The sequence below is a fragment of the Trypanosoma theileri genome (assembly GCF_002087225.1).
Source record: "Trypanosoma theileri isolate Edinburgh chromosome Unknown TM35_Tth_2_V1, whole genome shotgun sequence".
NCBI lineage: Eukaryota > Euglenozoa > Kinetoplastea > Trypanosomatida > Trypanosomatidae > Trypanosoma > Trypanosoma theileri.
The window spans coordinates 347613-361983 of record NW_021639844.1 but is presented as its reverse complement, the minus strand read 5'-3'; the positions used below and the strand labels follow the sequence as shown (position 1 = coordinate 361983).

The following is a 14371-nucleotide window of genomic DNA, read 5'->3' as shown; positions in this document are numbered from 1 at the left end:
GGGATACCTGCTATGGTTCGGCAAGCTTTGTTCTGACCTGCATCTAGGAGTTTGCGTGAAGTGGGAGCCGCATCCCAATACCAGATCTCAAAGCCGTAAAGCGTCTGGGCTTGAACTAGTGTCAGGTAGAAGGCTCGAAGGACGTCACGCTTCGGTCCCCATGTGGTGGAGGAGATTGCTGCAAGTTGTAGTAACCTAAAATTCATGCGTTGTCTCGTTTGAACCACATGGGTAGACATGCCTCGGTAGTTTTGAAATGTGATGCCTAGGAGTTTGGGTGTCTTCTCCGGACCCACGGGGATACCGCGTAGTTTCAGAGAAAGGGGATTCGGGTTGGTGGTACCAAAAAGTGTGTATTTTGTCTTGTCCACATTAATGTCCATAAAATAGTTCCTGGACCATTCATCCACTATGTTTATTCCTTGTTGCAGTGTACTGTTTATGATGTCTCTGTTGACGTGTCGTACTGCTAGCGTGAGATCATCGGCGAAAAAACCATGAAACAATAAGGGAACTTGAGATAATCGTTTGCTTAGCGTGTTCATGACGATAATGAACATAAGTGGGCCGAGAACTGTTCCCTGTGGCACGCCACGGTTGAAATGCATTAAAGGAGAGGATTTACTGTTTACTCGTACTTTGGCTTGGCGTCCTTTCAGGAAAGATGCTGACCATCGAATGATGTGCGGTGGGATATCCATCTCTCGCATCGCACTAACTATCCGATCATGGTCTACAGTATCGAAAGCGTTGGCGTAGTCGACGAATACTGCACCTGTACGCGAATCAATGGTGGGTCTTGTGAGGGCTGCGCGTAGATGCAATAGTTGGTCTAACGTCGAGTGACCAGGTCTAAATCCAGATTGTTGCGGGGTCAGCTTGGTTTCAATGACATTTCGAATTCGGGCTGCAATGATCCGCTCCATTAATTTGGACAGACAACTAGTGAGGGTAACTGGTTTGAACAAATCTAAATCTGTGGCTTTCTTTCTGGGTTTAAGGAGTGGTGCAATAATGCCTACTTTCCAAGAGACTGGAACCACGCCCGTACGGAGACTCTCGTTGAAGAGAGCAAGAGTCTCTGCTTTGGCACGAGGTCCCAAGTGTTGGAGTGCCTCACCGTAGATACCATCTGGACCTTTGGCCGTCCCTTTAGGAAGGAGACGCTGTGCCCTTTCCAGTTCTGCTGCTGTAATGGGGATGAATTCTGTATCGGTAACTGGAATGGGTGGTGAAGGGTAGGAATGTGGATGGCGTTTAGCTCTCCGTGAATATAAACGGATAAAGTGCTTGGCTTTCTGATTTTCCGTGAGTACCGTGTTGTTAAGCTTAATCGCCGGGGTAATGAGGGGTCGTGGGGCGTAAATCCTCTTCAAAATGTTTCAACAGCGGCCGTCCGCCACGGCCATGTTATTACAGAGGGTTTTCCATCTTTTATGGGATGTTTGTTTTGGCATTTCTCTTCTACGAGCTAACAGTCTGTCTCGAAAGAGAGGGTCTGCAGCTGTAAATCTTCTTCTCTATTTCCTCTAACTCAGGAGTCCAAAAAGGAGTGGTGTCTCGACCTCCGCGGGGAACCCCCGCAGCTGTTGCGATACGGATGGCGGAGGTCAGAAGTCGTTCTCTCTTGTGAACGCTCATTTTCTCTTAAAGTCGTTTGTTGCACTGTGCGTTTGACATTTGCCTAAAGTGAGACCATTTCGCCTTCTTCCATGCATAAATGGGGGCGCGGGGGCGGGGAACCGCAGTGGTTCATCATCATCTACTACTGCGTCGAAGGGGATGATATAATGGCCGCTGTCCGGGGAGAAGGATGCTGTCCATGACTCTAGACAGTATTCTCGGGATATTGTCACATCTGGCGCGGACGGGCCATGGCGTGTGGTGTGGGCGAGTGCAATCTCCAGTGTTGTGAATAACGTAGTCATTATCTAGACACCATAGTACTATCACATCGCCACGGGTATCTGGGGGGGATCGCGCGATCCCATGCCATTGCATGCGCATTAGCATCTGCACCAATGAGGTGAGGTCCGCTTGTCGTCAAAAGCGTGTCTAGTTGCGAAGTTGTGTATGATCTTTCCGGAGGGAAGAATATGCTGACGTCACTGTTAGCGCCAGACCTTCTGACATGTGGATCGTTGCATGAGCATGCTCAATGCTTGCAACTACGGTGAGTCCTACTTCTACTGGCAGATCTTCACGCACAAGAATCGAAACGCCGCCTCCTTTAGAGGGGTGGGACACTTCCCCATGATGTTGGTAACCAGCGATTGTGAAACTCGACACTTCCGCACAAGATAGTTTCGTCTCGCTTAGAAGGCAGAATGTCACATTCTCCTCAACAAGGGTTTTTGTGGAGAGCAAGCCTCTTGGCCTGTATAAGTCCAGCTGAGTTCCACTGCATTCCTCGTAGTGAAGGGCCGGGATTTTCCTCTACATCAGACACCACTGAGGAAGAACCTGGTGCGGATGATACTGCTGATAGCACGTCGGCATATGCCCAAGGACATTCTTGGATATTTTTCTGCCCCAGCACGACGCGGATGGTCCCGGTACTTTATAACGCCGTAGCCTAAGGGCCTACGGGTCTTCCAAAAAGAAAAACGTCGCTGGCTCTTCGCATCCCTCGATGAACGCAGCGCGCCAGAACCCCTCAACGTGGCTGGTTAGCCGCGAGACGTTGGAAATCCAGCATGGTTAAACGGAAATCTTTAAGGGTAGTGTTGATATTTTTCTTTCAATCCGGTAATAAAAGAATAACCACCTCGCCGCAAAAAAAACTTTTTCGGTACGATGTCATTGGTGGGAAGGGTCCCGTTATCGTCATTATCACAACCTCAAAGGATGATGAAAAGTATTATTTTTTTTTAACGGAAAGTTGCTTGTTAGCAAAATGCTGTAAATGACAACGCGTGGGAGTAATAACAGATGCTTCCTGACCGACAGGGGCTGGACCCGCGCCAGAAAGCTTTGAAGAGCGACTGCCCTTATAAAAGCCGAAGGGCGTGTGGGAAAAATGCCCTTCAAGTTGATTTCTAGCGGTTTTTGCCACCATAAGACAAGAGGAAAGAGTTTTCCTCTATAGCATGACTTTTGGGCAGATGCCCTCAGCTAGACACCGAGCTTAGCCAGTTTGTAGGTGGTTTTTGAATGCAGCAAGTATTATAATGAGCAAACCGTTGGTAACGAGGGCCACCTTAACGTGGTACCAAGGTTAAGGACTTGATTTTATTCAAGGAAACAAAATGCACTCAATAATTTTTTGAAGGAGGTGGTCTCCTAAAAAAAAGGATTTCTTTCCTTTTTTTAAATACGTGCCTTCTTCGGAATGCTATCCCCTAGTTGACGTTTGGCTATCAAAAGGTGGGGTCAAGCTTCATTACCTCGTATTTTTGCGGGGAAGACATGGGTCAGCAAATTCTCTTTCTGTAGAGTTTACTGGTTCATAAGCTAAAAACGTCAAGCAGCACCGGGGCCAGCAGAGTCGTACTAGGAGAAAACTTTATCCAAGAAGGTCCTGTGGCGCGCATCGGTGTGCCATCAGCAGCACTTTCTTTTATATAATTCACTTTAGTATGAATGCCGCTAAAAAAGGGAGAGGCACGGACCCTAAAGAGAGTAACAACTATGCCCTCCAGTGGTGGAAATTGGATTAGCCGCTGAGGGGAGTCAGAGAGACGAAAAAATCCATGTTCTGCCACTTATGGGGTCCATTTTAGTCTCATTGCAAATGCGTAATTCCAATGCGTAATAGTGATAAGAAAGAATAAAAAACAAAAAATAATATTATATACATATATCTTTAAATATATGTTTTGCTGTTGATGGCTCGCGCCATTGGGTTAAAAACCATAAAGACAAGAAGAGGAGAAAAAATGGGCAAAATTGTCTCAAAACGATGTTAACGAACGAGCCAGTTCACCCACCGCGGCGGTTACCATCCACCAACAACGCTGGCAACAGAGGCCTCCGTGTACGGATGGGGAACGTTGTTATTCAAGGATTCAGGGGAAGTTCTGGCGGTGGGTGGTGCTTGGGAGCATTCGCCCCGAAGATGATATCACAAGGGGAGTGGCGCGCTTTCCATCTCCCATCACGCGGTTTTAAAACACATTTGACTGTCCCTTTGGATATTCGTATAGACAACAAAATGAAAATGCACATTTATGCAAAAACGAAATGCGCATTTGCAGACGTTGGTGTCGGAGGCCAAGGGCACAGATAGAGAGAGGTTTGCGCCCACACAGAATACGAGCTACTTGGAGTTACTTCGCATCAGAAGGCAGTCTGGCGGATGGCATATCTAGAGAAAAAATCATCAAGAAATAGACGTTGCGAATGGGTGGAAGTTGCGATGGGGAGAGCGGGGAGCGGGTTAAAAGGGGCTTCTTGGCACTTCCATTTTCGTCAGTTCTGGCATTTTTTAGGGAACAACCGTCAGGGTAAAACCAAAAAAATACCGAAATGTATATATATATTACGGGAATGGAGGATTCAAGGCGATAAAGTAACATATTGTTTTCTTTTTCTTCTCTGTGACCTTCTTTAAAAAGAAAAGGAAGTTTTGGATTATTTTGCTCGTTTTTTTCTTCGTGATGAGCGTGCGGGCCCCTAAAGGGCCCACCCATTTCAGGAGTTTCTGGGGAAAGGGCCATCCCGGGGACGTCTTTTGATCGCAACTGTTAACGTTATTAAGCTTTTTTTTTGTGGTTTGCGCGCCGCGTTCTGGCATGTCAATTGCTGAAATACTTCCCGGGCGTTGTGAATCATACGTGGTGTTCGTTTCGGGTTTATCACCAGAAGGATTCCTATGTTGATGCATCTGGCCTTGACAAAGGTCATCCTATTTAAGTAATGCTGTTTGCGCAAGGTTTGGTTTCAAAGCATGGAAATTGAAGTGTTAGGAAAGAAATCCGCATGGCAGAGAGGAATGGGCAACAGCCATAGCACCCGCCAGGCTGAGGAATCAAAACTCTCAGAAAGACAGAAAAAAAAAGAAGTCCTAGACAGATTTAATCAGAAACCTCGTTATGAAGATCTTGTCTAAAGAAAAAAAAACGCTCATTTTCTTTTATTTTGGGGACCGTTGTTGCTAAAGGGGTTCTTTGAAACCCAATGGCATACCAAAAAATGATAAAGGCCGCACCTTCTACAGGGTATTATAGCAATCAAGCGCTCCAATTTTCTTAACTTAGTGCCAAAAGATGGTTCTGGTAAGAAATTCCTTTTGATTGATACCATGCGGTGGCTGGGCCGCAACCGTTCCCCCACTGCAGGGATATATTTGGGAGGTTTAAACAGTTTTTATGTTATCTGTGGAAAAAAACACGGTCACTAGCATGAGTTACGTTATCTTCTTCTTTCATCGTTTTACGATGGCAACTGCCCGACATCACCGGAAGAAATAAATCAGAAGAGGTAGTTTTCCCATCCCAATTTGCTTTTGAAAGGCGACGGTAATACAGAGAGTTTTGCCAAGTACTCAGAAACTCATTTTTTTTTTTCTGAGAACGCTGGGGAAGAGAGATAATTTGCTCTGAATGGCCTTCTTCAGTAGCTCGTGTGTTCTGGAGATTCTGCCGGAGAAACGGCCGGTTACGACCATTGAGTGGGTAGAAAACTCCTTCATTGAATTATAATTCTTTAGGGAAATACGTTTCTTGATGGAATTCGGATTTTGTTGCAGCGAAGTCTATTTCGACACCGTGCCCAATGCCTGTGGAATAGCGGAGTGCCGTCTGTACGTTTTAAAGGGGTGACTGGTGACTGTAGAAAAAGCGGCCCGTCCTGCCGTCTGAAGCTAAAAAGTAAAGAAAATCCACGGGAGGAATGCAGGAAGTCTTCATGGCTTCCGCATCCTAACGTGAAAAAACAAGCGACCCCCACGTCATTGTACGAGGTTCTCTTACTCTTGGACGGTTTTTCTTTTTTGTCTACCTCTTTTTCTGAGGAATAGGGGTTTTGGATTCCGATGGTCTCATGGTCGCGGCGTCCTTTTGAGCGAAAATGTGCTCTTCCACCCGCTCCAATTCTAGAGACAAGCATTTCTTCCAGTGTGTGAGCAAATGCTGCGATGCACCATGTTGATGGCATCTTTCTTCTTGCTTAGTTTGCGGAGGGTTGTCGGTGCAAAAGGTCACTTTAAAAAAATGGTTTCCGGTGCATCTCCGTCTTCAAATTCTGATTTTAAAAGATAACAAAATGTTCACATCAAGTGGGGAGGAACAAACGATCTACTTTAAGGGGTGTCAGAGTTCTAAGAATAGTGCGTCCAGTTTTTTCTTTTTTGCCTTTGTTGCAATGGATGTATTTCGTTTGTCAGTTTCCTCTTTTTCATAACACATAGCAAAATGGCAAAATATCATTCTGCGAGAAGATCTGAACGGGAATTAAGGGCATTTTCTTGGTTGGCAATCCGTGCCAAATTCCACCGAGCATACACAACTTAGTGACCACGTTTCTCTTTTGCGGGGCCATCTAGCGGTAAGAGAGCGCGCTCTACACTTACAAAATGCCAGGACCCGCCGCAAGTCCAAACAATATGCAATATGGCATTGCCTATATATGAAAGATTCTTCTGGTTTTCATGGCGTTGGGGCAAACCTCAAAGTGTTTTTTTGCGGAAGAAAAAAGAATAATGTGAATCTTACGTGGCGTTGTCTACATAAGGTGTTCGTGTGGTTCTCTCAGTTGGTTGTGTCTCCTGATGTTGGGATGGTTTGGGCTTTTTGCTTATTTGGTTATTTGCATTTTCCCCGGGGAAGTTTGTGTAAAAAAAGACTTCCGCTTCGCTTGGGCCACGATGGCGTGCGGGGTCTCTTGGGGAGGTTAAAAACCCCCCGAGGTTCACCAACCCCGGAGGGGCCCTTTTTTTAATTTTTCTGCCAATTCGCGGCGCTTCCGGCGTTTGTTTTTTTTCCGGGCGCCTCGGTTGTTATGTGCCACGGCTCCTTTTGGACCGGCCTTGGTGGCGGTTGGCCCCAACTTTTCGGCCCAATCCGAAAAAAAACCAGGAAAACCCTTTTCCCGGTTCGTTGGTTCTCCACCCCACGATTTTTCGCAGGGTTATTTTCGGTGCGGGGCGAGGCTGCGGGGAAAATGGGTAGGGAAGGAATTCTGAAGGGCGTTCTGGCCGCGCGGGGGGTTAGCTGGGAGGGGAACCGCGGTTTTCCGTGTCGTCCGCCCTTGTGGCGCGTTTTGCCTTTTCTGGGTCTTCTTGTGGTTGGGTTGCGGTGTGGGTCCGCATGGCTTTCCATGGCTGTGGTTGGGTTTCTCGTTTCTTTAGAGGTGTCGACCTGGGTGGCTGGAGATTCGTTTGTTCGTGTTTTTTCGTTTGATGCTGATCATTTTTTTTTTTTCTTGTTCTTCCGCGTCTGCTTCTTCTTCGACTAACTTTTCTGGTTTTCTCTGACTCTTTGGTTTTTCTAAAGGGTGAGTCTGAGCTGTGGGAGTGAAAAGATATTTTTTTTTAAAGGGTTGTGTGCTGTGGTTCTGGAACTAGTTTGATACGTCTTCTATTCATCGATGTTTATAACGGTATAACCTAAGGTAAGAATACCATGTAATTTTCTGTGGAAGATTTTATTTTATTTTATTCATTTTTATTTTCTCTAAAGATAGTTACAAAAGGAGTTTCTTTTTTTTTTTGTTTTGTATTTTTGGTTTTCTACATGAAATGTGAATTGTCATATCATATTTGTTTTGTTTAATTGTTTTCTTGGTTATCAACGTATATGAGTCTCTTCTCTTCTTTTTCTATTAAAAATAATTTTGTTTTTTGCTGAGGTTTTAGGATATCATCTTTCTCATCTTTGTTTATCTGATTAGGGGTGGAAATAATGTCCAAGGATGGTAAGAATGTGTTTGCAAAAATGATTGAGAAACAAGGAAGGAATGATTACTACTGGAGTAATGAAGAGTATACTCATGCAACACGTTCTAGAGTTATGCTGAAAAAGTATGGTAAAGAAATAAAAAAACTCTATGGACATGATCCTTGGATTTGGAGAATTTTAACTCCATTTATTCTACTTCAACTTTATCTTGGTTACCGAGCATCCGAAATGAGCTGGACAACTTTTCTTCTTCTCTCTTATTTTGTTGGAGGTACAATTACCCACAGTTCTTTTCTTGCAATTCATGAAGTTACCCATTACCTTGCTTTTAAAACACGAATATACAATGATTTTTATGCAATTTTTATAAATCTTATTGTACCATTTCCTTATGCAATGATGTTTAAAACTTATCATTCAGATCATCATCATTACCTTGGTTGGGAGTTAGTTGATGTGGACGTGCCAACTGTTGTGGAAGGTAAATTACTAAGTAATTTCCTTGGTAAATTTTTCTTTCTGACGTTTCAAATTTTATTTTACGCATTTAGACCTACAATTATTCGGAGGATAAAATTTGATAATATGCATATTATTAATTATGTTGTACAGTTGACCTTTAATTTTTTGGTTTACTCTTTATTTGGATTTGCACCGCTTTTGTACTTTTTGTTCTCTATTTTCTTGGGAACCAGTTGGCACCCTATATCTGGACACTTTATTTCAGAACATTTTGTTTTCAAAGGCGATGGAAAACAAGAGACTTTTTCTTATTATGGACCATTAAATTGGTTAACTTGGAATGCAGGATATCACGTTGAACATCATGATTTTCCCTCTATTCCATGGAATCGACTTCAAAAACTTCGTGATATTGCCCCAGAATTTTATGATGATTTAATTGTTACAGAGTCTTGGCCAGGTACACTTTTTGATTTTTTGTTCGATACAACAGTAAATCAATTCTCTCGTGTTGTTCGTGAGAAAGGAGCAGCGCAGCGGGAAAAGTTATTACCAACTTTGCATGGATCTGTAGAAAGGGGGTGAATCGATTGGGTATATAGTTTTAAGGGAAAACAAGAAAAAAAAACGAGGTAGGAAAAAAAAGGAAAAAAAAAACGAGAACGAGAGAGAGTGTGAGGGGAAAAATCAAAGACTGAAAATCCAGACTTCCAGTACAGTTAAAGTGAAGGAAGAAACAAAAAAAGAAATGTGGGGTTGCGCAGTGCACGTATCTCTGTTTTTTTTTATTTTATTATTATTTTTTTTTTTTTGAGATAAGGTGGGACACACACACAGACACAAGCAAGAGGAAAAAAAAAGAATACTGATAGAAGCAATGAACAGCATGTCGGCATAAAAGTAAAAAAAAGATGTAATTGGTAGAGTAATTGATTATTACTTTAGGTAAATTCCATCCTTATCCTTATTTTGATTTTTTGAGAAAAAGTTACTGTCAAAACAGTTCGATAGCTTTTTCCCTTAAAAGTACCATTAGGCAAACTATAAATGTCTGAGTACGTGCACAATAGACACCCTAAATTAAGAAAAGAAAAGAAAACATCTGGATCTAAACGTCTTGGAGTTTATTATGTATTTTATTCAAGTAGAAACGTGTGACTTCTGATTTCCATATAACTTATATATAATATATGTACATGATATCTATGTATGGGTCTGTATAAGTATATTGGTTTTTTTTTCCTTCCTCCTTATTCTTACTAATTCTACAAAAAAAATAAATTGATATATTGTTTATTCAAAAGAAAGGTTCCCTAGATGAAGCGATTTGCTACCAGCTCATTGGCAGTAGTATCCTCATGCCGATACTTTTTTGGAAAAGGTTGGGATAATGCTGCTTTGGATACAATTTACAGTTGTATGCTTCGAAAGCCGGATGTAAATGATCGTATTCGGAGTCAATATGCTTCTACCATGGATCCACGTGATGCAGATGTACTTCGTCGTCTGGGAGAAGTCGCCAAGGAAAACAAAACTTTTATTCGTGTATTCCTTCCACCTCATTTGGGTGATCCCCACCGTCTTTTGAAGTGTTACAGTCTTATGGCTTATCCAATTCTTGACGATAAGGGAGGTCAGTTAAAGGTTGAAATGGACGGAGAACATCTTGATGCTTTTGCAGATCCTGATGATGATTATGCAAAGGTGGTTATCCCTCACATTGAACTTGTTGAATTCTTGGCTAAATCACTCTTGGAAACTATGAAATGGGAGGCTACACCAAGAGGTGCCGCATCTCTTCTTGAATCACTTTACCGTGGAGCTGAGATTCCAGATCATGTATTTCAGACACCTGCTGTTATTGAACGCTTTGAAGACTACAAGGACGGCAATAAGATTAGTAAGTAGGAGTATAGAAAAGAAATTTTTTTTTTTACTTTATTTATTAGGGTTTCATTCAGAACTAGTATCAGCGTGTCTTAGGTGGTGTTTTTGCCTGGGCCTGTGGGACATATAGTATTTATTATTTCTTTATATATAAGATTTATTCTTAGTATAATGTTTTTACTGTTTCCGGTCACTTGGAAAAAAAGGGGGGCGATATGTTTTTTTTTTTTTTTATTTCCTTCTGTATTTTTTTTTTTTTTTTTGGTTTCAAAAATTGTTTTCCATGCTGGATTTTTTTTTTTCTGTCTTTTTGTTACCATATAGCAGAATGGAAAAGGTTCTAGTTTTAAAAATGCTTAATAGTGAAGCGGTTAAACGACGAAAAAGTACCGAATGTAGAATTCTTTTTGCAGAAGAATTAGGTTTCCGTGAACTTATTATTTTAGATGAGTGCCTTCAATGGAATAGCTATATTGAACAATCTAGAGTGGAGTTGAATTATCATAAATTAAGATTAAAAGAACAGCAAATGTTAGATGATATTCATTCACAAGTGATCAGTTCGTTTGATCTTGGTGATCTTCATAACGAAGAAATGCAATTGCGTTCTTCAATATTAAATTTTCAAAACCGTTTAAACGAAGGTGAAGAATGGTTTAAATCTTTTGATTCTAACCCTACAAAAGCTGAAGAAAAAAGAATAGAGGCTTGGAATCATGAGAAGGAGACTCTTGAAGTTCATATGGCCCATTTACGGATTAGAATAGCAAATCTTAATGAAGAACCTACTGCTAAAGCACCACCTAACGTAGATAACCATATAGAAGTATATTCAGCACCACTTTTCTCTGAAACTATATCAAAAGATATTCAGATTTCTAAGTTAGCAGAATGGACAAAAGAAAGCCTTGATCGTGCTCGTAATCTGTTAACTTGAGAAAAAGTAGAAAAAAAAGATTTATGATAATTTTTTTTTCCTCTCTTCTTGAAACCAGTCCTTCTTTGAAAGTTCTCCGGTAAACTGTAGAGAAAAAAAAATTTAAATCATGTACCTAGAATTGTTCTTCTGTACTAGCCCATCAATTATTTATGAGTATCCATTTATTTTTCTTTCTGGAGAGAAAGAGAAGGGAAATACTACCCCTATGGTTTATATAATGGCTAAAAAAAAAATAATACGCTATTAATTATATTTCTATTACTGCAGGCATTTTTTTTTTCTAAGTTTTGGTACTTGTCATATCTCTAAATTAGTGTAGCATTCAAGAGTTTGTTCAAGAATATTTTATATATTTTGTTTTCACTCACTTATTAAACATTGTATATATGTATATTTTCTTCAGATGGTGAGGTATCGTTATCACCTCCCACAAATTTGTGGAGGTGCATAAAAGAGTATGAGTTGTTATTTTTTGTTTTTGTTTTAATGTCTTTAGTCTTACATGTCTAAAAAAAAGTAATCGTTGTATTACATCGAGTATTATTATTATTATTATTATTATTATTATTATTATTATTATTATTATTATTTATTTTTGTCACCACGAAAATAATGCTTTTCTTGGAGTAGATATGTTTATCCCACTGTTCATCAGAAAGAAGATTAGTCCAGTTTTAACGAAGAAAAAAAAAAGACAATCTCATTCTTAGCCATGCTTTTTTTTTTCTTGGCTCTTTTTTCTGTTGGTATTTCTTATTCTTTCTCTATTCCCATGATAAGTACAGAAAGGTGCAGAATGGAAGGATCATCTGGTAATATAAATATATTAACTGCCTCAGTCCCTCATTATGCTCAGATTAGATGGCGATTAGAGGTTCCCTTGGGTTCTCGTACGGCTTCAAAAGTACCTGGAATGCCTTATTACACAATTGCTTTGAGTACAGTTAATCCTATTAGTGGAACAATAGAAACGAGGTGGATGTTTTGTACGTTTGAGAATCTGTTAACTGTAACGCAGAGTGTAGAAGAAGCTCTTGCCGCACTTGATTCGTCTCGTTATAATTCTTTGAGAGAACTGATAAGGTAAGTCAAAAAAAAAAAAAAACAATAAATGAAGGGATTGCCAATATAAACCAAATAACCTAATTTTTATTTTTTTATTTTGTTTTGTTTTTTTTTGCTATTAATTTTTGAAAAATTATTATCCATTTAACCCAGTAAATACTTTATCAGGTTAAATTATCTATTTTTTTATGGAGAAATAATCACTTCATTGAATTATAATTGTCTTGGTTTCTCTTTTTTTTAAATCTTTCATAAAAGAAAAAAAAAGGAAAATGGAGGTGCGGCAAGGTTCAGAAAAAGTAAGATCCATGTCCACAAGTAGATCATTATCTACTTCAAGAAGTCGGCCGGGTTCCAGATTGAGGAGAAAATCGAGATCTAAATCAAGGAGTAGATCAAGATCCAAATCAGGAGGTAGATCGAGATCCAAATTAAGGGGGAGATCCAAAAGTAGATCAAGATCTAAATCAAAAAGGCGAAAGGGGAGAAAGTCAAGGAGTGCTTCAACAGGTAGGGGAAAACGAGGCTCACGTAAGTCAGGAAATCCTTCTAGAATGTGTTCTGCAGAAGAAATGCGATTAAACATAGAGAGGGCTATAGCAAATGCTCAAGTTCGAGTTCTTATGGAAGGAGAATCTTCATTTATTAGCCGTCATGTCCCTGAATTGGAGATTGTTCTTTACCGTTCAGTACCTGATGAAGGAAAACAACCTCTTTTCTTTGATACTACTGCATGCCTCTTTAATGAATATGGAGGACAAATTGATTATGTGGGTGTTGGTAGGACGACGACAAATAACAAAGGACTTTCTCATAAACCTCATACAGTGCTTGTTGTTGATGCTACTACTGAAGTTGCTCATAATTTTTTAGAGCCAGCTGGAGGACCTTCAGTAATAGCTGGTGATAGCGTTCTTGTGAATTTTAAAAAAATTGCCATGTGGAGTGGAGTGTCTGTATGCGCTACATTATTTACTCCAGACATTTCACTTAGTGAGGTGACTGATGTATATTATGCAGTGAGAAAACCAGATGCTTTGGTGCCATTGGCTATTATTCCTGTTACTTCTGGAGATTCAAAACGTAATTCATGTATTGCATTTATGATAAGAAAGATAAAACTAAATACAGAAACAGGATGGGAACTTGTTCGAGTAGGAGAAACACTTCAAGAGCAAGATGTTAAAGGTGTAGTAGAAGCTATGCAAAATCGAGGTTTGGTAGATCCTATAGGCTACAAATTTGATACTTCTCGTGGTTTGGATTACACAACTGAGAGTTGTAGTGAGAATAGTTCTTTTGAAGATATTGATGATGATGACGATGATGATGATGATGATGACTTTGTTGAAGTAAAAATTTCTCGTGCTGATTCAAAAGAAAGTCTTGAACGTTTGTTAGTAAATGTACCACGTGTAACACGTGAAGGTAGACGACAATACACTGTTGGACGTTCAACTCTTAATACTGTAGCTGAATCAGGTGATAGTTCAGATGAAGATGAGATAATGGAAGATGCTCTTCGGGCAGTTGTACCTCGTTATACTAGTGCTTGCCCTGTTCGTTATGAAGAAAAAACATATAATGTGGGTTCTCGTGATGAGACATTAGCAATGCACTATGTAGATCATCGTGAGGAATATGGGTTAAGTAATGCGGAATCAAGATTATCTAGAGTTACAGAGTTACCTCCTGTTTTTTCACTTTCATCAGCACATTTACATCGTTTATCTTATGGTGATACAGGAATAATTCGACCAGCTGCACCTCATGAACTTTTATCATCCATGTATTCTGCACTTTGTGGAAAAAGTAGCCTTAGAAGACGTAGTGGTCGCTCACCTTCAGAGGCACGTTTAAGTTCTTCAAGACGAGGTAGGCGTAGCTCTTCTCGACGCCCCAAAGGAAGGGGTAGACGTAGTAAGAGTAGGAAATCTCGCTCTCGTAGTACTAGTGCAAAACGTAAAAATAAAGGAGGCCGCCGTAAGAGAACTAACGCTTCCAGGAGGAGGAAGTCGCGAACGTCCAGTGCGGCAAAAAGACGATCTTCTTCTTCTTATGCTAAGAGTTGATGTGAGAATGTATCTGATGTCATCGTGGTACACTCATGTGGAACCAGGGTTTATATAGTTATATCACCAGATTTATATGTGTTTTTTTTTTTTTTTTTTTTTTTTTT

The 14371-nt window shown here is 40.5% G+C and overlaps 9 protein-coding genes across 9 annotated transcripts; 5 read left to right on the top strand and 4 right to left on the bottom strand.

Annotated features, from left to right (window-relative positions):
* Nucleotides 1-2: 2 nt before the first annotated feature.
* Nucleotides 3-926, bottom strand: TM35_000022270 (Tbingi protein; the record flags this gene model as incomplete). Its single annotated transcript, XM_029021545.1, has 1 exon — nucleotides 3-926. A coding segment is annotated over one exon (924 nt), but the record flags the coding sequence as incomplete, so codon positions are not given.
* Nucleotides 927-4268: 3342 nt separating this feature from the next.
* TM35_000022260 (uncharacterized protein) lies at nucleotides 4269-4658 on the bottom strand (the record flags this gene model as incomplete). The annotated part of the gene is made up of 1 exon (XM_029021544.1): nucleotides 4269-4658. The coding sequence occupies one exon, from the start codon at nucleotides 4656-4658 to the stop codon at nucleotides 4269-4271; it is 390 nt and encodes a 129-aa protein (XP_028886966.1).
* A 988-nt stretch (nucleotides 4659-5646) lies between these two features.
* Nucleotides 5647-6096, bottom strand: TM35_000022250 (uncharacterized protein; the record flags this gene model as incomplete). The annotated part of the gene is made up of 1 exon (XM_029021543.1): nucleotides 5647-6096. One exon carries the CDS (start codon nucleotides 6094-6096, stop codon nucleotides 5647-5649), a length of 450 nt encoding a protein of 149 aa, XP_028886965.1.
* A 779-nt stretch (nucleotides 6097-6875) lies between these two features.
* On the bottom strand, nucleotides 6876-7259 carry TM35_000022240 (uncharacterized protein; the record flags this gene model as incomplete). Its single annotated transcript, XM_029021542.1, has 1 exon — nucleotides 6876-7259. One exon carries the CDS (start codon nucleotides 7257-7259, stop codon nucleotides 6876-6878), a length of 384 nt encoding a protein of 127 aa, XP_028886964.1.
* Nucleotides 7260-7841: 582 nt separating this feature from the next.
* On the top strand, nucleotides 7842-8885 carry TM35_000022230 (putative fatty acid desaturase, putative,sphingolipid delta 4 desaturase; the record flags this gene model as incomplete). The annotated part of the gene is made up of 1 exon (XM_029021541.1): nucleotides 7842-8885. One exon carries the CDS (start codon nucleotides 7842-7844, stop codon nucleotides 8883-8885), a length of 1044 nt encoding a protein of 347 aa, XP_028886963.1.
* A 732-nt stretch (nucleotides 8886-9617) lies between these two features.
* On the top strand, nucleotides 9618-10208 carry TM35_000022220 (cytochrome c oxidase subunit V; the record flags this gene model as incomplete). Its single annotated transcript, XM_029021540.1, has 1 exon — nucleotides 9618-10208. One exon carries the CDS (start codon nucleotides 9618-9620, stop codon nucleotides 10206-10208), a length of 591 nt encoding a protein of 196 aa, XP_028886962.1.
* Nucleotides 10209-10515: 307 nt separating this feature from the next.
* Nucleotides 10516-11124, top strand: TM35_000022210 (uncharacterized protein; the record flags this gene model as incomplete). The annotated part of the gene is made up of 1 exon (XM_029021539.1): nucleotides 10516-11124. The coding sequence occupies one exon, from the start codon at nucleotides 10516-10518 to the stop codon at nucleotides 11122-11124; it is 609 nt and encodes a 202-aa protein (XP_028886961.1).
* A 775-nt stretch (nucleotides 11125-11899) lies between these two features.
* On the top strand, nucleotides 11900-12214 carry TM35_000022200 (uncharacterized protein; the record flags this gene model as incomplete). The annotated part of the gene is made up of 1 exon (XM_029021538.1): nucleotides 11900-12214. The coding sequence occupies one exon, from the start codon at nucleotides 11900-11902 to the stop codon at nucleotides 12212-12214; it is 315 nt and encodes a 104-aa protein (XP_028886960.1).
* Nucleotides 12215-12815: 601 nt separating this feature from the next.
* TM35_000022190 (uncharacterized protein) lies at nucleotides 12816-14264 on the top strand (the record flags this gene model as incomplete). The annotated part of the gene is made up of 1 exon (XM_029021537.1): nucleotides 12816-14264. One exon carries the CDS (start codon nucleotides 12816-12818, stop codon nucleotides 14262-14264), a length of 1449 nt encoding a protein of 482 aa, XP_028886959.1.
* Nucleotides 14265-14371: the final 107 nt, after the last annotated feature.